At 40.2% G+C, this 27,438-nt stretch overlaps 1 protein-coding gene across 1 annotated transcript in view; it reads left to right on the top strand.

Moving 5' to 3' along the window:
- The first annotated feature begins 87 nt into the window (after nucleotides 1–87).
- The window catches only part of OGFOD1 (2-oxoglutarate and iron dependent oxygenase domain containing 1), a 163,736-nt gene continuing 136,385 nt past the window's right edge, over nucleotides 88–27,438 (top strand). Inside the window, exons 1-4 of the mRNA XM_082862764.1 lie at nucleotides 88–260; nucleotides 2,006–2,151; nucleotides 6,211–6,257; nucleotides 9,431–9,531. Coding sequence (XP_082718890.1) covers nucleotides 107–260; nucleotides 2,006–2,151; nucleotides 6,211–6,257; nucleotides 9,431–9,531 — 448 coding nt within the window. The 5' untranslated portion in view covers nucleotides 88–106. The remainder of the gene's footprint in view (nucleotides 261–2,005; nucleotides 2,152–6,210; nucleotides 6,258–9,430; nucleotides 9,532–27,438) is intronic.

Consider the following 27,438-nt stretch of genomic DNA (forward strand, 5'->3'; position numbering starts at 1 on the left):
GATGGCGGTGGAGAAACACGGGAAATGAGGCATTCTGGGAATTGCAGTCTCCGTAGGAAAAAAGCCGCTAGGTTAGCGTGACGTGGGTCTTGCAGCTTGCGAGGAGATGAGTGGTAAGAGGCCTGCTGAGCCCGTCACGGGCCGGGCTGGGAAAAAGGGAAAGAAGGAGGTGATGGCGAAGTTTTCGGATGCTGTCACGGAGGAAACCTTGAAAAAGCAGGTGGCTGAGGCCTGGAGTCGCAGGACGCCGTTCCGCCACGGTAAGCGGGTGCTGTGAAGGGGGAGGCGCAGCGTCGGGTCGGGGGCCTCTGAAAAAGTCCTGGCATTCTAGCCGATTCCTGAGCAGCGAGGCCACAGGGGAAGAGGCTCTTGGAGAGAGCGTGACTTTGCCACCTCCGACTCTCCTGCCTGGCCTGCTGTCCCTTTTCCAAGTTCAGTTTGGATTTAGAAACCTAGAAGAGGAAGAAATGAAGGCCATGGAGTTTCGGGAAGTACAGGGCATGCAAGTTCATGGAAATTCTGGAATTAAAGGTGAGGTAGAATCTTCTTCACTGATTGTGCATCGTTGGGCAATGGGTTCAGCTCCTTACTATGTAAAGTAGGATAGCTAATAGTATTTCCCTCAGAAACATGTTGAGTGTGATTAATAAGCTAATGTATGTATGCATCAATACATATTTTTCTGAGTAAGGACCAGTAAACATTTGGACACATAGTCGAGGGCTTTTGCGGTTTTCCTCCGAAGGTAACGCTCGTTTGTTCCATGATAGCGTAGCCAGAGCATTTGTTGGGAGCTGCCAAATAGCAGGCACCTGAGCTTACTCAGTTGTGCCGGTCTGTAGTTAAGCAACGTGACCCATGAAGGTAAACATGGTTTTGACCAAAGGAAGGAACCTTCATCAAATGATTCCAGCCTCAGCTTCAAATATCACCTGATAGGATAAGAACTCTGCTTAATGCAGCATGCTTTCCCTTCTAAAGTTTGCCATGATTTTTGTTTCAGTGGTTGAGTGCTTTAAGAGATGAGTCCTTGGTGTCCCGGATGCACAAAGAAAGTGGTAGCTTAGTGTTTGGAGTGTAAGCTCTGGACACTCAGGGACTTTTCAGTTTCCTTATGTGTGGGATGGAGATAGTGATGACGTCTACCTTAGAACTGTTGAGAAGATTAAAGAGATAATGCATGTTAAAGCACCACAGTGCCTGGCAGCTGGTGGGAGGTGGTGGTGGTTTGTATTAGAGGGGTACGTAATCTGTCCCACCAGAAGCGGTGGGTAAAACGTTGAGGTAGAACTCAAAGAGTTAGAGGAGGTTATGCCTGACCTGATTTTTTTTTTAAGAAGTATGTATTTTATAACTTCCTCTAGCAGTAACTTAGGCAAAGAAAAAGGGTTGAAGAAAAATTGGCTACCAGTATTGTTATTCTCATTTTTAATTTGCTACTCTCATTTGAAGTTTGGGGGGAAATGAATTAAGACTGTAAAATACATTCAGTTGAATAAGTAACCGTTGAACTAAAAAACCCCAAAAAGAGCAGAAATCTTAATTTAGTGACATCGTTTGTACTCATCTTAAGGACTAATATTTTTAAGCACAGTACCTTTAAAAAGTAGTATTAAGTGGAGGAAAAAAAAAAAAGAAGAGCCTATAATTCTTGCCCAAAATCTTAAATTTTAGGTACTAGATTTCTGAAAATTCACGACCATCCCTTTTGTATTCTCTCTACTGTGCTGCTCACAGGTCAAAAATACAAAAGGGGGCTTCCCTGGTGGCGCAGTGGTTGAGAGTCTGCCTGCCGATGCAGGGGACATGGGTTCGTGCCCCGGTCTGGGAAGATCCCACATGCCACAGAGCGGCTAGGCCCGTGAGCCATGGCCACTGAGCCTACGCGTCCGGAGCCTGTGCTCCACAACGGGAGAGGCCACAATAGTGAGAAGCCCGTGTACCGCAAAAAAATATATATATATACAAAAGGGAAAAGTCACAGATAATGCTTTCCTCCCCACAGAAGCCATTGTCATGGACATGGACCCCTTTCTTCACTGTGTGATCCCAAACTTCATCCAAAGCGAAAACTTCTTGGAAGGACTTCAGAAGGAACTTTTGAACTTGGACTTCCATGAAAAGTATAATGATTTATATAAGTTCCAGCAGGTATTTATGGCCCTTTCACATTAGCTTTTCCACTTCAGAAATTTATTTTCTATAAAATCATTGAATACCTTTAGACTTGAGGTTTTAGTTTGGGTTTGCCATTGAGGGTCCTTGCCTTGACGTTGTTAAAAGCATTCATTTATTTAACATAAGCTGAGTGTTAACTATGTGTTTGGTGCTTTAATTATTATATGGAAGTCTTTGCCAGTTCCTACCCTGAAAGCCTTTAAAATCTAAGATAATAGAGGTGATAGTGATGGTGAAAGATAGTCAGAAAATACAGTAAGCCAGTAAGTAAATACATTATAAACAAAAAGGATAAGTACATTTTGGGGAGTGGTATAATGAAGAGAGTAGTACGTTGGAAGGTAATAACCATTTAAATTTTTGAGTTCATGTCTTTGTTTTAGGTGGCTTTCTGTATTGCAGTATGTCCTGCAGAGAGTTAGATCTATTCTTTTTAAAACGGTGGACAGTTGAATTTGGCAGAAAAGACTGTTTCAAAATCAAGGCTGGTTTTCCTACTCTTAGGAGACAGGCCCAGTCTAGGTATAAAAACATATAGGTCATTGGTTTCCCCAGTTTGTGGGGGATATCTTTTAGTACATGGCGTACATCACTCTTAGAAATCGTTATAGAACCTCAAGGACATCAGCCTTTAAAATCACAAAAAATAAAATAAAAGTGAAGATTAAGAACTATTTTGTTTTCTTTCCATTTCCCACTGATTTCTTTTTATCTGGGATAAAAGAGTAACAATTCTCTGTTTTGCATTTATTCTTTTACACTAGAGCTGGTTGTGTCCCCTGGTCTATCTTTGGGCCTTATACATATGATTGAATTAACCAAGTTAGGTTAAATACAGAAATGATGTTACTCTTAATAATTCAGAAAATCTAATGAAAAATAACTTTTGTCCATAGTAAAGTTGTAAGATTTTAATTAACCTATAGGTTAATTAAAAACCATGGTTGTCTACCTTTGTAATTATATCAGCTTTGATAACACTAGGCCTCTTTTGTTGATTTGGGGCTATATGCATCTGATTAGTGAAATTGAGAAATCAAAGTGGTTTTTACTTAATGCAATTTGGTAGATGAAAATACTTCTAATTGTGAAGTCGGTGAGAGGCAAAATAATAGAAAGGGCCCCGGGTAATGAGAGGAAAAAGAAGCAGCCATTACTTTAGATCCCCATGGGTGCTTGGTGAAACTCTGCTGTGAATAATTTTTACTATGCTCACTTTGGGACTGAACTTCTTCATCCTAAGACAGTAAATATAAAACCTGCTTTCAGTCTCCTGTCCCGTAAAACTTCACTTATATCCCTTTTTCTTTGCTTGTGTTGTGAATTGACTTGATAATTGGGTCTATAACAACTTCCAGTCCTCCTAACCAAGTTTGTCATTAGGAGTAGCCTGATACTCTGTATTTTAAAGCAAGCATTACTGAGTGCATGCTTTATGCCACGCTAAGTGCTTTGTATTTATCAATTCATTAAATCCTTATAATGATACATTACTGGTTCCTGTTTCACAGATAAAGAAACTACATCAGGTTTTCCTTCTTTTCTGGATCATTCCCTTCAACATACCAAAAAAAAAAGAAAGAAAGAAAGCTGTTAGTTCTTCTTTTCTTAAGGAAAAAAATGCTGTTGACCTAACTTTCCCCTTCAGCTATCACCCCATTCCTCTGCTCGCCTTGACAGTAGCACTCCTTCTGAGTTGTGTATAGTGTCTCAAATTCCTCTTCTGTTCTCTGTTAAGCCCACTTTATTAGGCTTTCACCTGTTACACGCCACTGAAACTGTACTTGTTAAGGTCACTCACAACTTCCACATTAGTAAATCCAGTCATCAGTCTTCAGGCCTGGTTTTACTTGACTCTCGGCAACATTTGACCCACTTTGTTTCTCCTCCTTCCTGGAGAGACTCCCCCGACCCCCCCCCCCCTTACTTGCAGGAAACCATCCTCTCTTCATTTTCCTTCTACCTCACAGGTGAGTCCTTCTTAGTTCCCTTCGGTAGGTTTTCCTTTTGTACCTGGCTTCTTAATGACAGAGTACTCTAGGGCTTAGCCTTTGGATCACTTCCAAACAGATTGCAGAGAGTCTCATGGCTTTGCCTCTACTCTAGGATATTTATGAAGTGTCTCACACTTACCAAAACTAAACTCCTGATCTTCTCCCCCTAAATCTGCTCCACCTGCAGTTTTCCCCATCTCAGTTCACGACAATCTTTCCAGTGGCTGAGGTTATCCTTGATTCCTCTCTCATACCTCATCTCCAGTCCGTTGGGAAATCCTGTGGGCTCTACCTTCAGAATATATTCAGAAAAGCCCACTTCTTTCCACTTCCACTGCCAACACCTGATCCAAGCCATCTTTTCCTCTCACCAGGATTATCCTCTTAGCATATTAACCAGTCTCCTTGCTTCCACCCTTGCCCACCTACAGCCATTGTGTTCTTTTAAAATGTTAATGGAGGGACTTCCCTGGTGCCACAGTGGTTAAGAATCCACCTGTCAATGCAGAGAACTCAGGTTCAATCCCTGGTCCAGGAAGATCCCACATGCCTTGGAGCAACTAAACCCATGTGCCATAACTACTGAGCCTGAGCTCTAGAGCCCACAAGCCACAACTGCTGAGCAGCAAGCCACAACTGCTGAGCAGCATGCCACAACTACTGAAGTCCACGCGCCTAGAGCCCATGCTCCACAACAAGAGAAGCCACTGCAATGAGAAGCCCACGCACCACAATGAAGAGTAGCTCCCGCTCGCCACAGCTAGAGAAAGCCCGTGTGCAGCAATGAAGACCCAATGCAGCCAAAAATAAAAATTAATAAAGTAAAAAAAAAAAAAGTTAATGGACCCAAGAGAATTGAAAACATTTGTTCACATAAAAGCTTGTACATAGATGTTTGTAGCAGCATTATCTATAATAGCCAAAAAATAGAAACACCCAACGTCTGTCAACTAATGAATGGATAGACCAAATGTGGTGCATCTATACAATGGAATATTATTCAGCCAGAAGAAGGAATGAAGTACTAAGTACTGCTGCAACATGGATGAACCTTGAAAGCATACTCAGTGAAAAGAAGCTAGACACAGAAGGCCACATATAGTGTGATTCCTTTTATATGTAATGACCAGCAAAACATATATAGAGACAGAGAGTAGATTAGTGGTTGCCAGGAGCTGGGGGGAGGGAGGGCGGGATGGGGAGTGACTGCCTGATAGGTACAGGGTTTCTTTTTAGTGTGATGAAAATATTCTGGAATTAGTGGTGATAGTTGCACAGCAGGTGAGTATGCTAAAAATCCACTGAATACACACTTTCAGGTGGTTAAAATGGTAAATTTTATGTGAATTTTATCTCAGTTTTTAAAAATTAAATGGGATCATATTATTCCTTTGCCCCGAATCTCCAAAGGTTCTCATTTCTCTGAGTAAAAGCCAGAGTGGTTCTAAGGCTCCCATTGCATCTTTGGCCCCTTCTCCTGCTGCTCTCCCCCAAATCGCTGTTGCAGCTGCACAGGCTCCTGCAATTTCTTGAACAGGCCAGGCATTCTTCACACTCAGGACCTTGAATCCACTTTGCTGAGATATTCCCTTGGTACACCTCCCAACCTCCTTCAAGCCTTTGCTTCACCTCAGTGAAGTCTAACCTGGCCACCAAATTTATAATTGCAAACCTTTCCCCACTCTCAGCACTTCTGGTCCCTCGTACTCTGCTTTATTTTCCCTCGACATTTGTCACCTTTTTTTATACTGATAATCGACTTTTTATGTTTGTTGTCCCTCTCCATCAAGAATATAAGTCCCACTGTAATAATTATGTAAGTATTTGTTGAATGAATAAGGCACAGAGAGGCTAGGTAACTTGCCTGAGTCACAGAGCTGCCAAATGGAGGGGCCATACCTGAAACCCAGGGAATTTGGCTTCAGAGTCCAGGCTCTTAACGACAATGCTTTACTGCCAGGAGTGTTCCCTAAACTAGTCTCCTCTGTGTGTCTGATTTATGAAGGAAATCCTTTTTTTTCTTTTTTTTATGATCAAGTCTGATGATCTGAAGAAGAGAAGAGAGCCTCACATCTGTGCTTTAAGGTAAACAAGCGCTCATATTTGTTGGGTGCATAATATGTGCCAGACAGAGGAGTAAGTGTTTTAAATGTTATGTCATACAACCTTTGTTGGTGTTATTGTCCCCTTTTGTAGAGGAGGAAACGGACGCTGAGAAATTAAGTAACTTCTTCAAAGTTAACTAGGTAAAAATTGAGGGAATTAAGATATAAACCTAAGTCTGTCTGATTCCAGGGCCGAAGTTCTCAATGATAAAATGTTCAACCGTTAGTAATCAAGGAAACAAATTGATGCTGGAGATACCATCTTTCACATGTTAGTTTGCAAGTATTTAAAACAAAATCTCCAGTGTTGACAGAGGGGTAGATACCTTTATACAGTGCCGCAATCTTGAAGATGGTTTTGAAAGGTGTATCAAAACCCTTAAAATGATGCTTGTCTTTTTGTAGTGTAATTCCACTTATAAGAATTTATCCTGAGAAAATAATTAAGGGTGTGCTCAAAAATTCTATACAAGATTGTTTATTTTGATGGTGTTTCTAACAGTGAAATATCACAAATTAAATGCCCACCCATCAAGATTTATATAGCTACTGGTACAAAACAAAGTGAAAAACTATACAATCGTTGAATATGATGTGACTTTTTTTTTTTTTTTTGGCTGCATTGGATCTTTGTTGCAGTGTGCAGGCTTCTCATTGCGGTGGCTTCTCTTGTTGCGGAGCATGGGCTCTAGGCACACGGGCTTCAGTAATTGTGGCTCGCAGGCTCTAGAGCGCAGGCTCAGTAGTTGTGGCGCACAGGCTTTGTTGCTCAGCGGCATGTGGGATCTTCCCGGACCAGGGATTGAACCTGTGTTTCCTGTATTGGCAGGTGGATTGTTAACCACTGTGCCACCAGGGAAGTCCCAATGTGTGTGACTTTTAACACATGAGTATGGTAAAGTTATTTCATCATTCTAAGGTGCTTTTTGTGTGTGTATTTTAACCTCTCTGAGACTCAGTGTCTCACACAATTATTATTGTATCCTATTTTTTGAAGTGATGTATAAAATGATGATACTTCTTGCAGGCAAAGGCATATTAGGCTAGATGAAATAAACTTATCAAGAGAAAAGTTAAAATAGCACACATGGTGGATCCCATATGAAAAAAGAGACGTATATTTGGATACCTGCGTGTGTACAAAGGAAAAGACTTGGAAGGATGGAATGTTTAAATCTGGCTAGTAGGACTACAGGTTTTTTAAAGTTTCTTTTTACTTATAATACGGTTTTTTCCTAGTTTTGCTACAGTAAGCCCATGTTACTTTGTAATACCTGTCTGTTTTTCATCTATACAGTATAAGTTATATTTTCTCATTCTTTTTTTCTCTGCAATATTTCCATAAATGGTAGCAGTCTGCAGAGTTTATTTCTTCTAAATCCTGAAGTATTGCTCACGTGTTAACTGTAACTCATAATATTTCATATTTATTTTAGACCTTTTTTCCCCCAAGACCATGCTTTAAAGCACTATCTCATTAGTTCATACCACACCTCTGGTAAGTATTTCTTTCCTATGGGACTGAGTTACATTCTGTATCCAACACATAACAGCCAGATGGTATGAGAGATGGAATTCCTTGGTCTTTACCGAAAGGTGATCTTTTTATTTCCCAATTGGGTTCTGTGATTTCTCTCATGAATACAATTAACAAATGAGAATGACGGCAGAAAATAACCCTGTCGTGACACTTTCATAGGGTAACTAGAGAAAGAGCTTTCTATGGAATAAATTTATGGAAGCTGATGTTACCAGTAACAGAGGGAGTGAAGGCTTTGATAATACTAGTTACATAAAACATCAAGATTCAAGATTTTGTGAAAACGTTGACCACCTACATTACCTGAAACCTGGTTTAGCAGTTTGCTATGCTGACCTATTATGTCTAATTTGCAACTCTGCCTATAAAAGTTACATGGCACTTTTGTTTGGACTAACCAAGCACAATATTTTATGGAATTTTTCGGATTGGGTAGCATACAGTGTAAAAAGATATTTGGTAATAAAATTTCAGGGCATCAACCTGGAGACTTGGTATCTAGTTATTAACAGTACAATTGCATTTTATGGGGATTTCAGTGATGTACATTTGGACTGGAAGGATCCAAAAAATACTGTCTCTTCATGTGCAAAATTTGAACTAACATAAACCCTTTAAAAATGTTTTTTAAAATGTTTTTCCAGTTTTATTGAGATAATTGACATAAAAATGTTAATTCGTCAAAGTTAACATAATTTCAAAGTTGACTGCCAACTGAGTAAGTTTTAAATTGTGTTAGAGTTCTATACAGAGCCACTTTAGCTGGTAAATGGAAATGTTCAACCATCTTTGTTTTTTTGGTATCCTGTTAATATCAGAACTTCTGTGAAAGAGTTTATTATTACACAATTAGCATAATAGTCACCATTATTTTAATCTACAACAGTGTCACCCACCCAAGTGTTCATTAAACAACAGTGCTAGTATTGGTGCTGAAAAACAGCTCTAAAAATCAGTGACTTCGGGCTGGAACATTGGTGTTCCTATGACAAAGGCCAGACCACTGTCATGATAAGGCAATACTATAAATTTAAGAGTAAGAAAAATAAGATGAGGGACTTCCGTAGCGGTCCAGTGGTTAGGACTCTGCGCTTCCGCTGCAGGGGGCACTGGTTCGATCCCTGGTTGGGGAACCAAGATCCCTCATGCCACATGGCGCAGCCAAAAAAAAGAAAAGAAAAGAAAACGGGCCTCCCTGGTGGCGCAGTGGTTGGAAGTCCACCTGCCGATGCAGGGGACACGGGTTCATGCCCCGGTCCGGGAAGATCCCACATGCCGCGGAGCGGCTGGGCCCGTGAGCTATGGCTGCTGAGCCTGTGCTTCCGGAGCCTGTGTTCTGCAACGGGAGAGGCCACAACAGTGAGAGGCCCGTGTACCACAAAAAAAAAAAAAAGAAAAAAAGAAAACAGTAGAGCAAAAATATATTGCAGTAGAGAGATTTACATTTATTTATCTGGGACTGTTACTCCTAAACTTTGCAAGTTTAAAGTGAGGAACATTCTCAAGAATAGATCTTAAATAAACCAAAACCTCCAGGAAAAAATAGTTGTGGCATAGATCCAAATGGAGCTCACATTATGGTGTAACAAGTTATCTTTTGTTTACATTTCTAGGAAAATTCTGTTTGAACATTTCCGGGCTTGGCTTTCAGACATTTCAAAGATTGACCTGGAATCAACCATTGACATGTCCTGTGCTAAATATGAATTCTCAGGTAAGAAAGATTAAAATCTTGCTGTCGCTAAGATTTCAATGCTTTAACTAAATGATGATGGGAAGACAGTTGTCAGTGTTCCAAAATTCTAGACTTCGAGTCACTGCATAGCATGAGGATCTTCTTGATGAGTACAGTTTGACCCAGCTCATGTATAGAAATGCCCATCTTATTGGAAGGTATAAGGCAGTGGTTCTCTTTGGGAGTATGTTGAAAGCTATGAACATACTGTAACCAAGCAAGGGCTTGTGTGCCTGAGGCACACAAAGCCAAACTCTTGACAGCGGTGTTTGTAGCAAAATAAGGACACCAAGCAAGGAGAATGGGCAGCTCACGCTCAAAAAATGTGAACTCCCCAGTGACTTTCAGGGAAGGGTCTTTAAAGACAGGGGAGAGGGTTTTTGGATGCATGATCAGCTTGTGGACTTTCTTCTGATTGGTTGGTGGTGAGGGAACAGAATGATGTTTCAGGAATCTCAATCACTGACCTTCTGGTTCCAGCCAGAAGTCTGGGGTCTGTGTGCTTGTGGTCAGCGCATAATTGCCATCCTCCACCTGGGTGGTGAGGGGGTTTCTTAGTTTCTGCAGAACAACTCAAAAATATGCATCAGATTCTTATCTCTCTCCCTTCAGGAGGAACTAGGAGTCCAGTGACTCTCGTTTCCTAATCATTAGCTGCTTGAGCCTGCTCTTTGTAACCTGGGGGAGGCCCAGGAGACTGAAGTCTTTTTTTCTATAAACAAGAAATAAGGGACACAGAGGGGCTTTTGTGCCCAGGAAGGCCTTGCAGGGTCCTGCTTGGTTTCAGTATTTTCAGAAAAAGGCCAATAATGCACATACACACCAACTTTGCATACGGTATCAGGAAATTCAGAGGTGACGGTGTAAACTACTCTTAAACTTCCCAGGAAACACATATTTCCCTCAATGTCTTTTTTTTCTTTTGAAGGTAATGAGTGAATATATTCTTAAGGAAAAAACATCAAACAATATAGAATACAGTGTAATTCACAATAGTCCCCTTCATCTTCTCCTTGTCCCTCCTTCTCTTCAGATGTGTCCACTGTCACCAGTTTGGGGTGCATCCTTCTTGTTACCTTTCTGAGCATATAAATGTCCTTTTGATAACATGTTTGGCTTTCATCTGGAAGGAAAAGTGTTTTGTGTTGTTTTGTTTTACTAAATAAAATTCTGCTTTGGGTGTGCTCTCCCACATTGTCCTAGGGAAGTACAAATTGGTAACAGCATTTTGAGAATAACTTAGACACATGAAGAGTCATATCATATGCCCTTTTTTTTAACTTTTTTTTAAAATTTGAAGTAATTTCAAACTGACAGACAACTGGCAAGCATAGTACATTAAATAAGTTTTTTCCATTTTACCTGAGAGTAGGTTGCCCTTAGGATGCTCCATGACCCCTGAGTACTTCAGTAACTCCTACAACAAGGACACTTCTGCTATGTGACAGTAAGAAGCCATCAGAATCAGGAACTACGATTAATACATAATTCCCATCTAATCGGCAGGCTCCATTCAAATTCTATGATTTGGTCTTTTATAGCAAAGGGATCTGGTCCAGGGTTGCACATACCATTTAGTTGTCATGTGCCTTCAGTCTAGAACAGTTCTGCAGTCTTTCTTTGACCTTCATGATCTTGATGCTTCTGAAGATTTATAGATGAGTTATTTTGTAGAACTTTCCTCATTTTGGGTTTGTCTGCTGCTTTCTCATGATTACATATGTGTTCTTTTTTTTTTTTTTTGCGGTACGCGGGCCTCTCACTGTTGCGGCCTCTCCCATTGTGCAGCACAGGCTCCGGACACGCAGGCTCAGCAGCCATGGCTCATGGGCCTAGCCGCTCTACGGCATGTGGGATCTTCCCAGACCAGGACACGAACCCATGTCCCCTGCATCGGCAGGCAGACTCTCAACCACTGCACCACCAGGGAAGCCCAGATATGGGTGCTTTTTACTGCATCTTATCAAGTGGTAGATGGTGTGTTATATTACTACTGATACTAAGTTTGATCACTTAATTAAGGTGGTGGCTGACATCAAGTTTTTGCACTGTAAACTTGTTCTTTTCATCTATATAATAAGTATTTTGTACGGAGACACTTTAAGATTATGTAAATATTCCATTTCTCATCAAACTTTGACTCACTTGTTTTAACATCCACTGATATTCCTTTTTTTTTTTGTAACATCTTTGTTGGGGTACAATTGCTTTACAATGGTGTGTTAGTTTCTGCTTTATAACAAAGTAAATCAGTTATACATATGCCTATGTTCCCATATCTCTTCCCTCTTGCATCTCCCTCCCTCCCACCCTCCCTATCCCACCCCTCCAGGCGGTCACAAAGCACCGAGCTGATATCCCTGTGCTATGCCGCTGCTTCCCACTAGCTATCTACCTCACGTTTGGTAGTGTCTATATGTCCATGCCTCTCTCTCGCTTTGTCACAGCTCACCCTTCCCCCTCCCCATATCCTCAAGTCCGTTCTCCAGTAGGTCTGTGTCTTTATTCCTGTCTTACCCCTAGGTTCTTCACGACATTGTTTTCCCTTAAATTCCATATATATGTGTTAGCATTCGGTATTTGTCTTTCTCCTTCTGACCTCCTTCACTCTGTATGACAGACTCTAGGTCTATCCACCTCATTATAAATAGCTCAATTTCCTTCCTTTTTATGGCTGAGTAATATTCCATTGTATATATGTGCCACATCTTCTTTATCCATTCATCCGATGACGGGCACTTAGGTTGTTTCCATCTCCGGACGATTGTAAATACAGCTGCAGTGAACATTTTGGTACATGACTCTTTTTGAATTATGGTTTTCTCAGGGTATATGCCCGGTAGTGGGATTGCTGCGTCATACCGTAGTTCTATTTGCAGTGTTTTAAGGAACCTCCATACTGTTCTCATAGTGGCTGTACCAATTCACATTCCCACCAGCAGTGCAGGAGTGCTTCCTTTTCTACACACCCTCTCCCACATTTATTGTTTCTAGATTTTTTGATGATGGCTATTCTGACTGGTGTGAGATGATATCTCATTGTAGTTTTGATTTGCATTTCTCTAATGATTAATGATGTTGAGCATTCTTTCATGTGTTTGTTGGCAGTCTGTATATCTCCTTTGGAGAAAAGTCTATTTAGGTCTTCTGCCCATTTTTGGATTGGGTTGTTTGTTCTTTTGTTACTGAGCTGCATGAGCTGCTTGTAAATTTTGGAAATTAATCCTTTGTCGGTTGCTTCATTTGCAAATGTTTTCTCCCATTCTGAGGGTTGTCTTTTGGTCTTGTTTATGGTTTCCTTTGCTGTGCAAAAGCTTTGAAGTTTCGTTAGGTCCCATTTGTTTATCTTTTTTTTTTTTTTCCCCATGTCTCTAGGAGGTGGGTCAAAAAGGATCTTGCTGTGATTTATGTCATAGAGTGTTCTGCCTATGTTTTCCTGTAAGAGTTTGATAGTTTCTGGCCTTACATTTAGGTCTTTAATCCATTTTGAGCTCATTTTTGTGTATGGTGTTAGGGAGTGATCTAATCTCATACTTTCAAATGTACCTGTCCAGTTTTCCCAGCACCACTTATTATTGAAGAGGCTGTCCTTTCTCCACTGTACATTCCTGCCTCCTTTATGAAAGATTAGGTGACCATATGTGCGTGGGTTTCTCTGGGCTTTCCATCCCGTTCCTTTGATCTGTCTTTCTGTTTTTGTGCCACTACCATACTGTCTTGATGACTGGAGCTTTGTAGTACAGTCTGAAGTCAGGGAGCCTGATTCCTCCAGCTCCGTTTTTCGTTCTCAAGATGGCTTTGGCTATTCGGGGTCTCTTGTGTTTCCATACAAATTGTGAAATTTTTTGTTCTAGGTCTGTGAAGAATGCCAGTGGTAGTTTGATAGGGATTGCATTGAATCTGTAGATTGCTTTGGGTAGTAGAGTCATTTTCACAATGTTGATTCTTCCAGTCCAGGAACATGGTGTATCTCTCCATCTACTTGTATCATCTTTAATTTCTTTCATCAGTGTCTTACAATTTTCTGCATACAGGCCTTTTGTCTCCTTAGGTAGGTTTATTCCTAGAAATTTTATTCGTTTTGTTGCAGTGGTAAATGGGAGTGTTTTCTTGATTTCACTTCCAGATTTTTCATCATTAGTGTGTAGGAAGGAATGCAGGAGATTTCTGTGCATTAATTTTTTTTACAAGTTATCTCATTATTGCCTCTATTTGTCAAATACAAGTTCACAGTCTTATATTGCTGTAGACTCTTTCTACTATGTTTAATATCATAAATTCACTACCCTAAATTTTCTCCCCTTCTTTATTGATGTTACATGTTAAGAAACATACTTTATTTTTTTAAACCTCTTTATTGGGGTATAATTGCTTTACAATGGTGTGTTAGTTTCTGCTTTATAACAAAGTGAATCATTTATACATACACATATGTTCCCATATCTCTTCCCTCTTGCGTCTCTCTCCCTCCCACCCGCCCTATCCCACCCCTCCAGGCGGTCACAAAGCACCGAGCTGATATCCCCGTGCTATGTGGCTGCTTCCCACTAGCTATCTACCTCACGTTTGGTAGTGTCTATATGTCCATGCCTCTCTCTCGCTTTGTCACAGCTCACCCTTCCCCCTCCCCATATCCTCAAGTCCGTTCTCCAGTAGGTCTGTGTCTTTATTCCTGTCTTACCCCTAGGTTCTTCACGACATTGTTTTCCCTTAAATTCCATATATATGTGTTAGCATTCGGTATTTGTCTTTCTCCTTCTGACCTCCTTCACTCTGTATGACAGACTCTAGGTCTATCCACCTCATTACAAATAGCTCAATTTCCTTCCTTTTTATGGCTGAGTAATATTCCATTGTATATATGTGCCACATCTTCTTTATCCATTCATCCGATGACGGGCACTTAGGTTGTTTCCATCTCCGGACGATTGTAAATACAGCTGCAGTGAACATTTTGGTACATGACTCTTTTTGAATTATGGTTTTCTCAGGGTATATGCCCGGTAGTGGGATTGCTGCGTCATACCGTAGTTCTATTTGCAGTGTTTTAAGGAACCTCCATACTGTTCTCATAGTGGCTGTACCAATTCACATTCCCACCAGCAGTGCAGGAGTGCTTCCTTTTCTACACACCCTCTCCCACATTTATTGTTTCTAGATTTTTTGATGATGGCTATTCTGACTGGTGTGAGATGATATCTCATTGTAGTTTTGATTTGCATTTCTCTAATGATTAATGATGTTGAGCATTCTTTCATGTGTTTGTTGGCAGTCTGTATATCTCCTTTGGAGAAAAGTCTATTTAGGTCTTCTGCCCATTTTTGGATTGGGTTGTTTGTTCTTTTGTTACTGAGCTGCATGAGCTGCTTGTAAATTTTGGAAATTAATCCTTTGTCGGTTGCTTCATTTGCAAATGTTTTCTCCCATTCTGAGGGTTGTCTTTTGGTCTTGTTTATGGTTTCCTTTGCTGTGCAAAAGCTTTGAAGTTTCGTTAGGTCCCATTTGTTTATCTTTTTTTTTTTTTTCCCCATGTCTCTAGGAGGTGGGTCAAAAAGGATCTTGCTGTGATTTATGTCATAGAGTGTTCTGCCTATGTTTTCCTGTAAGAGTTTGATAGTTTCTGGCCTTACATTTAGGTCTTTAATCCATTTTGAGCTCATTTTTGTGTATGGTGTTAGGGAGTGATCTAATCTCATACTTTCAAATGTACCTGTCCAGTTTTCCCAGCACCACTTATTATTGAAGAGGCTGTCCTTTCTCCACTGTACATTCCTGCCTCCTTTATGAAAGATTAGGTGACCATATGTGCGTGGGTTTCTCTGGGCTTTCCATCCCGTTCCTTTGATCTGTCTTTCTGTTTTTGTGCCACTACCATACTGTCTTGATGACTGGAGCTTTGTAGTACAGTCTGAAGTCAGGGAGCCTGATTCCTCCAGCTCCGTTTTTCGTTCTCAAGATGGCTTTGGCTATTCGGGGTCTCTTGTGTTTCCATACAAATTGTGAAATTTTTTGTTCTAGGTCTGTGAAGAATGCCAGTGGTAGTTTGATAGGGATTGCATTGAATCTGTAGATTGCTTTGGGTAGTAGAGTCATTTTCACAATGTTGATTCTTCCAGTCCAGGAACATGGTGTATCTCTCCATCTACTTGTATCATCTTTAATTTCTTTCATCAGTGTCTTACAATTTTCTGCATACAGGCCTTTTGTCTCCTTAGGTAGGTTTATTCCTAGAAATTTTATTCGTTTTGTTGCAGTGGTAAATGGGAGTGTTTTCTTGATTTCACTTCCAGATTTTTCATCATTAGTGTGTAGGAAGGAATGCAGGAGATTTCTGTGCATTAATTTTTTTTACAAGTTATCTCATTATTGCCTCTATTTGTCAAATACAAGTTCACAGTCTTATATTGCTGTAGACTCTTTCTACTATGTTTAATATCATAAATTCACTACCCTAAATTTTCTCCCCTTCTTTATTGATGTTACATGTTAAGAAACATACTTTATTTTTTTAAACCTCTTTATTGGGGTATAATTGCTTTACAATGGTGTGTTAGTTTCTGCTTTATAACAAAGTGAATCATTTATACATATACATATGTTCCCATATCTCTTCCCTCTTGCGTCTCTCTCCCTCCCACCCGCCCTATCCCACCCCTCCAGGCGGTCACAAAGCACCGAGCTGATATCCCCGTGCTATGTGGCTGCTTCCCACTAGCTATCTACCTCACGTTTGGTAGTGTCTATATGTCCATGCCTCTCTCTCGCTTTGTCACAGCTCACCCTTCCCCCTCCCCATATCCTCAAGTCCGTTCTCCAGTAGGTCTGTGTCTTTATTCCTGTCTTACCCCTAGGTTCTTCACGACATTGTTTTCCCTTAAATTCCATATATATGTGTTAGCATTCGGTATTTGTCTTTCTCCTTCTGACCTCCTTCACTCTGTATGACAGACTCTAGGTCTATCCACCTCATTACAAATAGCTCAATTTCCTTCCTTTTTATGGCTGAGTAATATTCCATTGTATATATGTGCCACATCTTCTTTATCCATTCATCCGATGACGGGCACTTAGGTTGTTTCCATCTCCGGACGATTGTAAATACAGCTGCAGTGAACATTTTGGTACATGACTCTTTTTGAATTATGGTTTTCTCAGGGTATATGCCCGGTAGTGGGATTGCTGCGTCATACCGTAGTTCTATTTGCAGTGTTTTAAGGAACCTCCATACTGTTCTCATAGTGGCTGTACCAATTCACATTCCCACCGGCAGTGCAGGAGTGCTTCCTTTTCTACACACCCTCTCCCACATTTATTGTTTCTAGATTTTTTGATGATGGCCATTCTGACTGGTGTGAGATGATATCTCATTGTAGTTTTGATTTGCATTTCTCTAATGATTAATGATGTTGAGCATTCTTTCACGTGTTTGTTGGCAGTCTGTATATCTCCTTTGGAGAAAAGTCTATTTAGGTCTTCTGCCCATTTTTGGATTGGGTTGTTTGTTCTTTTGTTACTGAGCTGCATGAGCTGCTTGTAAATTTTGGAAATTAATCCTTTGTCGGTTGCTTCATTTGCAAATGTTTTCTCCCATTCTGAGGGTTGTCTTTTGGTCTTGTTTATGGTTTCCTTTGCTGTGCAAAAGCTTTGAAGTTTCGTTAGGTCCCATTTGTTTATCTTTTTTTTTTTTTTTCCCATGTCTCTAGGAGGTGGGTCAAAAAGGATCTTGCTGTGATTTATGTCATAGAGTGTTCTGCCTATGTTTTCCTGGAAGAGTTTGATAGTTTCTGGCCTTACATTTAGGTCTTTAATCCATTTTGAGCTCATTTTTGTGTATGGTGTTAGGGAGTGATCTAATCTCATACTTTCAAATGTACCTGTCCAGTTTTCCCAGCACCACTTATTATTGAAGAGGCTGTCCTTTCTCCACTGTACATTCCTGCCTCCTTTATGAAAGATTAGGTGACCATATGTGCGTGGGTTTCTCTGGGCTTTCCATCCCGTTCCTTTGATCTGTCTTTCTGTTTTTGTGCCACTACCATACTGTCTTGATGACTGGAGCTTTGTAGTACAGTCTGAAGTCAGGGAGCCTGATTCCTCCAGCTCCGTTTTTCGTTCTCAAGATGGCTTTGGCTATTCGGGGTCTCTTGTGTTTCCATACAAATTGTGAAATTTTTTGTTCTAGGTCTGTGAAGAATGCCAGTGGTAGTTTGATAGGGATTGCATTGAATCTGTAGATTGCTTTGGGTAGTAGAGTCATTTTCACAATGTTGATTCTTCCAGTCCAGGAACATGGTGTATCTCTCCATCTACTTGTATCATCTTTAATTTCTTTCATCAGTGTCTTACAATTTTCTGCATACAGGCCTTTTGTCTCCTTAGGTAGGTTTATTCCTAGAAATTTTATTCGTTTTGTTGCAGTGGTAAATGGGAGTGTTTTCTTGATTTCACTTCCAGATTTTTCATCATTAGTGTGTAGGAAGGAATGCAGGAGATTTCTGTGCATTAATTTTTTTTACAAGTTATCTCATTATTGCCTCTATTTGTCAAATACAAGTTCACAGTCTTATATTGCTGTAGACTCTTTCTACTATGTTTAATATCATAAATTCACTACCCTAAATTTTCTCCCCTTCTTTATTGATGTTACATGTTAAGAAACATACTTTATTTTTTTAAACCTCTTTATTGGGGTATAATTGCTTTACAATGGTGTGTTAGTTTCTGCTTTATAACAAAGTGAATCATTTATACATACACATATGTTCCCATATCTCTTCCCTCTTGCGTCTCTCTCCCTCCCACCCGCCCTATCCCACCCCTCCAGGCGGTCACAAAGCACCGAGCTGATATCCCCGTGCTATGTGGCTGCTTCCCACTAGCTATCTACCTCACGTTTGGTAGTGTCTATATGTCCATGCCTCTCTCTCGCTTTGTCACAGCTCACCCTTCCCCCTCCCCATATCCTCAAGTCCGTTCTCCAGTAGGTCTGTGTCTTTATTCCTGTCTTACCCCTAGGTTCTTCACGACATTGTTTTCCCTTAAATTCCATATATATGTGTTAGCATTCGGTATTTGTCTTTCTCCTTCTGACCTCCTTCACTCTGTATGACAGACTCTAGGTCTATCCACCTCATTACAAATAGCTCAATTTCCTTCCTTTTTATGGCTGAGTAATATTCCATTGTATATATGTGCCACATCTTCTTTATCCATTCATCCGATGACGGGCACTTAGGTTGTTTCCATCTCCGGACGATTGTAAATACAGCTGCAGTGAACATTTTGGTACATGACTCTTTTTGAATTATGGTTTTCTCAGGGTATATGCCCGGTAGTGGGATTGCTGCGTCATACCGTAGTTCTATTTGCAGTGTTTTAAGGAACCTCCATACTGTTCTCATAGTGGCTGTACCAATTCACATTCCCACCGGCAGTGCAGGAGTGCTTCCTTTTCTACACACCCTCTCCCACATTTATTGTTTCTAGATTTTTTGATGATGGCCATTCTGACTGGTGTGAGATGATATCTCATTGTAGTTTTGATTTGCATTTCTCTAATGATTAATGATGTTGAGCATTCTTTCACGTGTTTGTTGGCAGTCTGTATATCTCCTTTGGAGAAAAGTCTATTTAGGTCTTCTGCCCATTTTTGGATTGGGTTGTTTGTTCTTTTGTTACTGAGCTGCATGAGCTGCTTGTAAATTTTGGAAATTAATCCTTTGTCGGTTGCTTCATTTGCAAATGTTTTCTCCCATTCTGAGGGTTGTCTTTTGGTCTTGTTTATGGTTTCCTTTGCTGTGCAAAAGCTTTGAAGTTTCGTTAGGTCCCATTTGTTTATCTTTTTTTTTTTTTTTCCCATGTCTCTAGGAGGTGGGTCAAAAAGGATCTTGCTGTGATTTATGTCATAGAGTGTTCTGCCTATGTTTTCCTGTAAGAGTTTGATAGTTTCTGGCCTTACATTTAGGTCTTTAATCCATTTTGAGCTCATTTTTGTGTATGGTGTTAGGGAGTGATCTAATCTCATACTTTCAAATGTACCTGTCCAGTTTTCCCAGCACCACTTATTATTGAAGAGGCTGTCCTTTCTCCACTGTACATTCCTGCCTCCTTTATGAAAGATTAGGTGACCATATGTGCGTGGGTTTATCTCTGGGCTTTCCATCCCGTTCCTTTGATCTGTCTTTCTGTTTTTGTGCCACTACCATACTGTCTTGATGACTGGAGCTTTGTAGTACAGTCTGAAGTCAGGGAGCCTGATTCCTCCAGCTCCGTTTTTCGTTCTCAAGATGGCTTTGGCTATTCGGGGTCTCTTGTGTTTCCATACAAATTGTGAAATTTTTTGTTCTAGGTCTGTGAAGAATGCCAGTGGTAGTTTGATAGGGATTGCATTGAATCTGTAGATTGCTTTGGGTAGTAGAGTCATTTTCACAATGTTGATTCTTCCAGTCCAGGAACATGGTGTATCTCTCCATCTACTTGTATCATCTTTAATTTCTTTCATCAGTGTCTTACAATTTTCTGCATACAGGCCTTTTGTCTCCTTAGGTAGGTTTATTCCTAGAAATTTTATTCGTTTTGTTGCAGTGGTAAATGGGAGTGTTTTCTTGATTTCACTTCCAGATTTTTCATCATTAGTGTGTAGGAAGGAATGCAGGAGATTTCTGTGCATTAATTTTTTTTACAAGTTATCTCATTATTGCCTCTATTTGTCAAATACAAGTTCACAGTCTTATATTGCTGTAGACTCTTTCTACTATGTTTAATATCATAAATTCACTACCCTAAATTTTCTCCCCTTCTTTATTGATGTTACATGTTAAGAAACATACTTTATTTTTTTAAACCTCTTTATTGGGGTATAATTGCTTTACAATGGTGTGTTAGTTTCTGCTTTATAACAAAGTGAATCATTTATACATACACATATGTTCCCATATCTCTTCCCTCTTGCGTCTCTCTCCCTCCCACCCGCCCTATCCCACCCCTCCAGGCGGTCACAAAGCACCGAGCTGATATCCCCGTGCTATGTGGCTGCTTCCCACTAGCTATCTACCTCACGTTTGGTAGTGTCTATATGTCCATGCCTCTCTCTCGCTTTGTCACAGCTCACCCTTCCCCCTCCCCATATCCTCAAGTCCGTTCTCCAGTAGGTCTGTGTCTTTATTCCTGTCTTACCCCTAGGTTCTTCACGGCATTGTTTTCCCTTAAATTCCATATATATGTGTTAGCATTCGGTATTTGTCTTTCTCCTTCTGACCTCCTTCACTCTGTATGACAGACTCTAGGTCTATCCACCTCATTACAAATAGCTCAATTTCCTTCCTTTTTATGGCTGAGTAATATTCCATTGTATATATGTGCCACATCTTCTTTATCCATTCATCCGATGACGGGCACTTAGGTTGTTTCCATCTCCGGACGATTGTAAATACAGCTGCAGTGAACATTTTGGTACATGACTCTTTTTGAATTATGGTTTTCTCAGGGTATATGCCCGGTAGTGGGATTGCTGCGTCATACCGTAGTTCTATTTGCAGTGTTTTAAGGAACCTCCATACTGTTCTCATAGTGGCTGTACCAATTCACATTCCCACCGGCAGTGCAGGAGTGCTTCCTTTTCTACACACCCTCTCCCACATTTATTGTTTCTAGATTTTTTGATGATGGCCATTCTGACTGGTGTGAGATGATATCTCATTGTAGTTTTGATTTGCATTTCTCTAATGATTAATGATGTTGAGCATTCTTTCATGTGTTTGTTGGCAGTCTGTATATCTCCTTTGGAGAAAAGTCTATTTAGGTCTTCTGCCCATTTTTGGATTGGGTTGTTTGTTCTTTTGTTACTGAGCTGCATGAGCTGCTTGTAAATTTTGGAAATTAATCCTTTGTCGGTTGCTTCATTTGCAAATGTTTTCTCCCATTCTGAGGGTTGTCTTTTGGTCTTGTTTATGGTTTCCTTTGCTGTGCAAAAGCTTTGAAGTTTCGTTAGGTCCCATTTGTTTATCTTTTTTTTTTTTTTTCCCATGTCTCTAGGAGGTGGGTCAAAAAGGATCTTGCTGTGATTTATGTCATAGAGTGTTCTGCCTATGTTTTCCTGTAAGAGTTTGATAGTTTCTGGCCTTACATTTAGGTCTTTAATCCATTTTGAGCTCATTTTTGTGTATGGTGTTAGGGAGTGATCTAATCTCATACTTTCAAATGTACCTGTCCAGTTTTCCCAGCACCACTTATTATTGAAGAGGCTGTCCTTTCTCCACTGTACATTCCTGCCTCCTTTATGAAAGATTAGGTGACCATATGTGCGTGGGTTTATCTCTGGGCTTTCCATCCCGTTCCTTTGATCTGTCTTTCTGTTTTTGTGCCACTACCATACTGTCTTGATGACTGGAGCTTTGTAGTACAGTCTGAAGTCAGGGAGCCTGATTCCTCCAGCTCCGTTTTTCGTTCTCAAGATGGCTTTGGCTATTCGGGGTCTCTTGTGTTTCCATACAAATTGTGAAATTTTTTGTTCTAGGTCTGTGAAGAATGCCAGTGGTAGTTTGATAGGGATTGCATTGAATCTGTAGATTGCTTTGGGTAGTAGAGTCATTTTCACAATGTTGATTCTTCCAGTCCAGGAACATGGTGTATCTCTCCATCTACTTGTATCATCTTTAATTTCTTTCATCAGTGTCTTACAATTTTCTGCATACAGGCCTTTTGTCTCCTTAGGTAGGTTTATTCCTAGAAATTTTATTCGTTTTGTTGCAGTGGTAAATGGGAGTGTTTTCTTGATTTCACTTCCAGATTTTTCATCATTAGTGTGTAGGAAGGAATGCAGGAGATTTCTGTGCATTAATTTTTTTTACAAGTTATCTCATTATTGCCTCTATTTGTCAAATACAAGTTCACAGTCTTATATTGCTGTAGACTCTTTCTACTATGTTTAATATCATAAATTCACTACCCTAAATTTTCTCCCCTTCTTTATTGATGTTACATGTTAAGAAACATACTTTATTTTTTTAAACCTCTTTATTGGGGTATAATTGCTTTACAATGGTGTGTTAGTTTCTGCTTTATAACAAAGTGAATCATTTATACATACACATATGTTCCCATATCTCTTCCCTCTTGCGTCTCTCTCCCTCCCACCCGCCCTATCCCACCCCTCCAGGCGGTCACAAAGCACCGAGCTGATATCCCCGTGCTATGTGGCTGCTTCCCACTAGCTATCTACCTCACGTTTGGTAGTGTCTATATGTCCATGCCTCTCTCTCGCTTTGTCACAGCTCACCCTTCCCCCTCCCCATATCCTCAAGTCCGTTCTCCAGTAGGTCTGTGTCTTTATTCCTGTCTTACCCCTAGGTTCTTCACGGCATTGTTTTCCCTTAAATTCCATATATATGTGTTAGCATTCGGTATTTGTCTTTCTCCTTCTGACCTCCTTCACTCTGTATGACAGACTCTAGGTCTATCCACCTCATTACAAATAGCTCAATTTCCTTCCTTTTTATGGCTGAGTAATATTCCATTGTATATATGTGCCACATCTTCTTTATCCATTCATCCGATGACGGGCACTTAGGTTGTTTCCATCTCCGGACGATTGTAAATACAGCTGCAGTGAACATTTTGGTACATGACTCTTTTTGAATTATGGTTTTCTCAGGGTATATGCCCGGTAGTGGGATTGCTGCGTCATACCGTAGTTCTATTTGCAGTGTTTTAAGGAACCTCCATACTGTTCTCATAGTGGCTGTACCAATTCACATTCCCACCGGCAGTGCAGGAGTGCTTCCTTTTCTACACACCCTCTCCCACATTTATTGTTTCTAGATTTTTTGATGATGGCCATTCTGACTGGTGTGAGATGATATCTCATTGTAGTTTTGATTTGCATTTCTCTAATGATTAATGATGTTGAGCATTCTTTCATGTGTTTGTTGGCAGTCTGTATATCTCCTTTGGAGAAAAGTCTATTTAGGTCTTCTGCCCATTTTTGGATTGGGTTGTTTGTTCTTTTGTTACTGAGCTGCATGAGCTGCTTGTAAATTTTGGAAATTAATCCTTTGTCGGTTGCTTCATTTGCAAATGTTTTCTCCCATTCTGAGGGTTGTCTTTTGGTCTTGTTTATGGTTTCCTTTGCTGTGCAAAAGCTTTGAAGTTTCGTTAGGTCCCATTTGTTTATCTTTTTTTTTTTTTTTCCCATGTCTCTAGGAGGTGGGTCAAAAAGGATCTTGCTGTGATTTATGTCATAGAGTGTTCTGCCTATGTTTTCCTGTAAGAGTTTGATAGTTTCTGGCCTTACATTTAGGTCTTTAATCCATTTTGAGCTCATTTTTGTGTATGGTGTTAGGGAGTGATCTAATCTCATACTTTCAAATGTACCTGTCCAGTTTTCCCAGCACCACTTATTATTGAAGAGGCTGTCCTTTCTCCACTGTACATTCCTGCCTCCTTTATGAAAGATTAGGTGACCATATGTGCGTGGGTTTATCTCTGGGCTTTCCATCCCGTTCCTTTGATCTGTCTTTCTGTTTTTGTGCCACTACCATACTGTCTTGATGACTGGAGCTTTGTAGTACAGTCTGAAGTCAGGGAGCCTGATTCCTCCAGCTCCGTTTTTCGTTCTCAAGATGGCTTTGGCTATTCGGGGTCTCTTGTGTTTCCATACAAATTGTGAAATTTTTTGTTCTAGGTCTGTGAAGAATGCCAGTGGTAGTTTGATAGGGATTGCATTGAATCTGTAGATTGCTTTGGGTAGTAGAGTCATTTTCACAATGTTGATTCTTCCAGTCCAGGAACATGGTGTATCTCTCCATCTACTTGTATCATCTTTAATTTCTTTCATCAGTGTCTTACAATTTTCTGCATACAGGCCTTTTGTCTCCTTAGGTAGGTTTATTCCTAGAAATTTTATTCGTTTTGTTGCAGTGGTAAATGGGAGTGTTTTCTTGATTTCACTTCCAGATTTTTCATCATTAGTGTGTAGGAAGGAATGCAGGAGATTTCTGTGCATTAATTTTTTTTACAAGTTATCTCATTATTGCCTCTATTTGTCAAATACAAGTTCACAGTCTTATATTGCTGTAGACTCTTTCTACTATGTTTAATATCATAAATTCACTACCCTAAATTTTCTCCCCTTCTTTATTGATGTTACATGTTAAGAAACATACTTTATTTTTTTAAACCTCTTTATTGGGGTATAATTGCTTTACAATGGTGTGTTAGTTTCTGCTTTATAACAAAGTGAATCATTTATACATACACATATGTTCCCATATCTCTTCCCTCTTGCGTCTCTCTCCCTCCCACCCGCCCTATCCCACCCCTCCAGGCGGTCACAAAGCACCGAGCTGATATCCCCGTGCTATGTGGCTGCTTCCCACTAGCTATCTACCTCACGTTTGGTAGTGTCTATATGTCCATGCCTCTCTCTCGCTTTGTCACAGCTCACCCTTCCCCCTCCCCATATCCTCAAGTCCGTTCTCCAGTAGGTCTGTGTCTTTATTCCTGTCTTACCCCTAGGTTCTTCACGACATTGTTTTCCCTTAAATTCCATATATATGTGTTAGCATTCGATATTTGTCTTTCTCCTTCTGACCTCCTTCACTCTGTATGACAGACTCTAGGTCTATCCACCTCATTACAAATAGCTCAATTTCCTTCCTTTTTATGGCTGAGTAATATTCCATTGTATATATGTGCCACATCTTCTTTATCCATTCATCCGATGACGGGCACTTAGGTTGTTTCCATCTCCGGACGATTGTAAATACAGCTGCAGTGAACATTTTGGTACATGACTCTTTTTGAATTATGGTTTTCTCAGGGTATATGCCCGGTAGTGGGATTGCTGCGTCATACCGTAGTTCTATTTGCAGTGTTTTAAGGAACCTCCATACTGTTCTCATAGTGGCTGTACCAATTCACATTCCCACCGGCAGTGCAGGAGTGCTTCCTTTTCTACACACCCTCTCCCACATTTATTGTTTCTAGATTTTTTGATGATGGCCATTCTGACTGGTGTGAGATGATATCTCATTGTAGTTTTGATTTGCATTTCTCTAATGATTAATGATGTTGAGCATTCTTTCATGTGTTTGTTGGCAGTCTGTATATCTCCTTTGGAGAAAAGTCTATTTAGGTCTTCTGCCCATTTTTGGATTGGGTTGTTTGTTCTTTTGTTACTGAGCTGCATGAGCTGCTTGTAAATTTTGGAAATTAATCCTTTGTCGGTTGCTTCATTTGCAAATGTTTTCTCCCATTCTGAGGGTTGTCTTTTGGTCTTGTTTATGGTTTCCTTTGCTGTGCAAAAGCTTTGAAGTTTCGTTAGGTCCCATTTGTTTATCTTTTTTTTTTTTTTTCCCATGTCTCTAGGAGGTGGGTCAAAAAGGATCTTGCTGTGATTTATGTCATAGAGTGTTCTGCCTATGTTTTCCTGTAAGAGTTTGATAGTTTCTGGCCTTACATTTAGGTCTTTAATCCATTTTGAGCTCATTTTTGTGTATGGTGTTAGGGAGTGATCTAATCTCATACTTTCAAATGTACCTGTCCAGTTTTCCCAGCACCACTTATTATTGAAGAGGCTGTCCTTTCTCCACTGTACATTCCTGCCTCCTTTATGAAAGATTAGGTGACCATATGTGCGTGGGTTTATCTCTGGGCTTTCCATCCCGTTCCTTTGATCTGTCTTTCTGTTTTTGTGCCACTACCATACTGTCTTGATGACTGGAGCTTTGTAGTACAGTCTGAAGTCAGGGAGCCTGATTCCTCCAGCTCCGTTTTTCGTTCTCAAGATGGCTTTGGCTATTCGGGGTCTCTTGTGTTTCCATACAAATTGTGAAATTTTTTGTTCTAGGTCTGTGAAGAATGCCAGTGGTAGTTTGATAGGGATTGCATTGAATCTGTAGATTGCTTTGGGTAGTAGAGTCATTTTCACAATGTTGATTCTTCCAGTCCAGGAACATGGTGTATCTCTCCATCTACTTGTATCATCTTTAATTTCTTTCATCAGTGTCTTACAATTTTCTGCATACAGGCCTTTTGTCTCCTTAGGTAGGTTTATTCCTAGAAATTTTATTCGTTTTGTTGCAGTGGTAAATGGGAGTGTTTTCTTGATTTCACTTCCAGATTTTTCATCATTAGTGTGTAGGAAGGAATGCAGGAGATTTCTGTGCATTAATTTTTTTTACAAGTTATCTCATTATTGCCTCTATTTGTCAAATACAAGTTCACAGTCTTATATTGCTGTAGACTCTTTCTACTATGTTTAATATCATAAATTCACTACCCTAAATTTTCTCCCCTTCTTTATTGATGTTACATGTTAAGAAACATACTTTATTTTTTTAAACCTCTTTATTGGGGTATAATTGCTTTACAATGGTGTGTTAGTTTCTGCTTTATAACAAAGTGAATCATTTATACATACACATATGTTCCCATATCTCTTCCCTCTTGCGTCTCTCTCCCTCCCACCCGCCCTATCCCACCCCTCCAGGCGGTCACAAAGCACCGAGCTGATATCCCCGTGCTATGTGGCTGCTTCCCACTAGCTATCTACCTCACGTTTGGTAGTGTCTATATGTCCATGCCTCTCTCTCGCTTTGTCACAGCTCACCCTTCCCCCTCCCCATATCCTCAAGTCCGTTCTCCAGTAGGTCTGTGTCTTTATTCCTGTCTTACCCCTAGGTTCTTCACGACATTGTTTTCCCTTAAATTCCATATATATGTGTTAGCATTCGGTATTTGTCTTTCTCCTTCTGACCTCCTTCACTCTGTATGACAGACTCTAGGTCTATCCACCTCATTACAAATAGCTCAATTTCCTTCCTTTTTATGGCTGAGTAATATTCCATTGTATATATGTGCCACATCTTCTTTATCCATTCATCCGAT

Source organism: Leucopleurus acutus (genome assembly GCF_964270905.1).
Source record: "Leucopleurus acutus genome assembly, chromosome: 20".
Taxonomy (NCBI): Eukaryota; Metazoa; Chordata; class Mammalia; order Artiodactyla; family Delphinidae; genus Leucopleurus; species Leucopleurus acutus.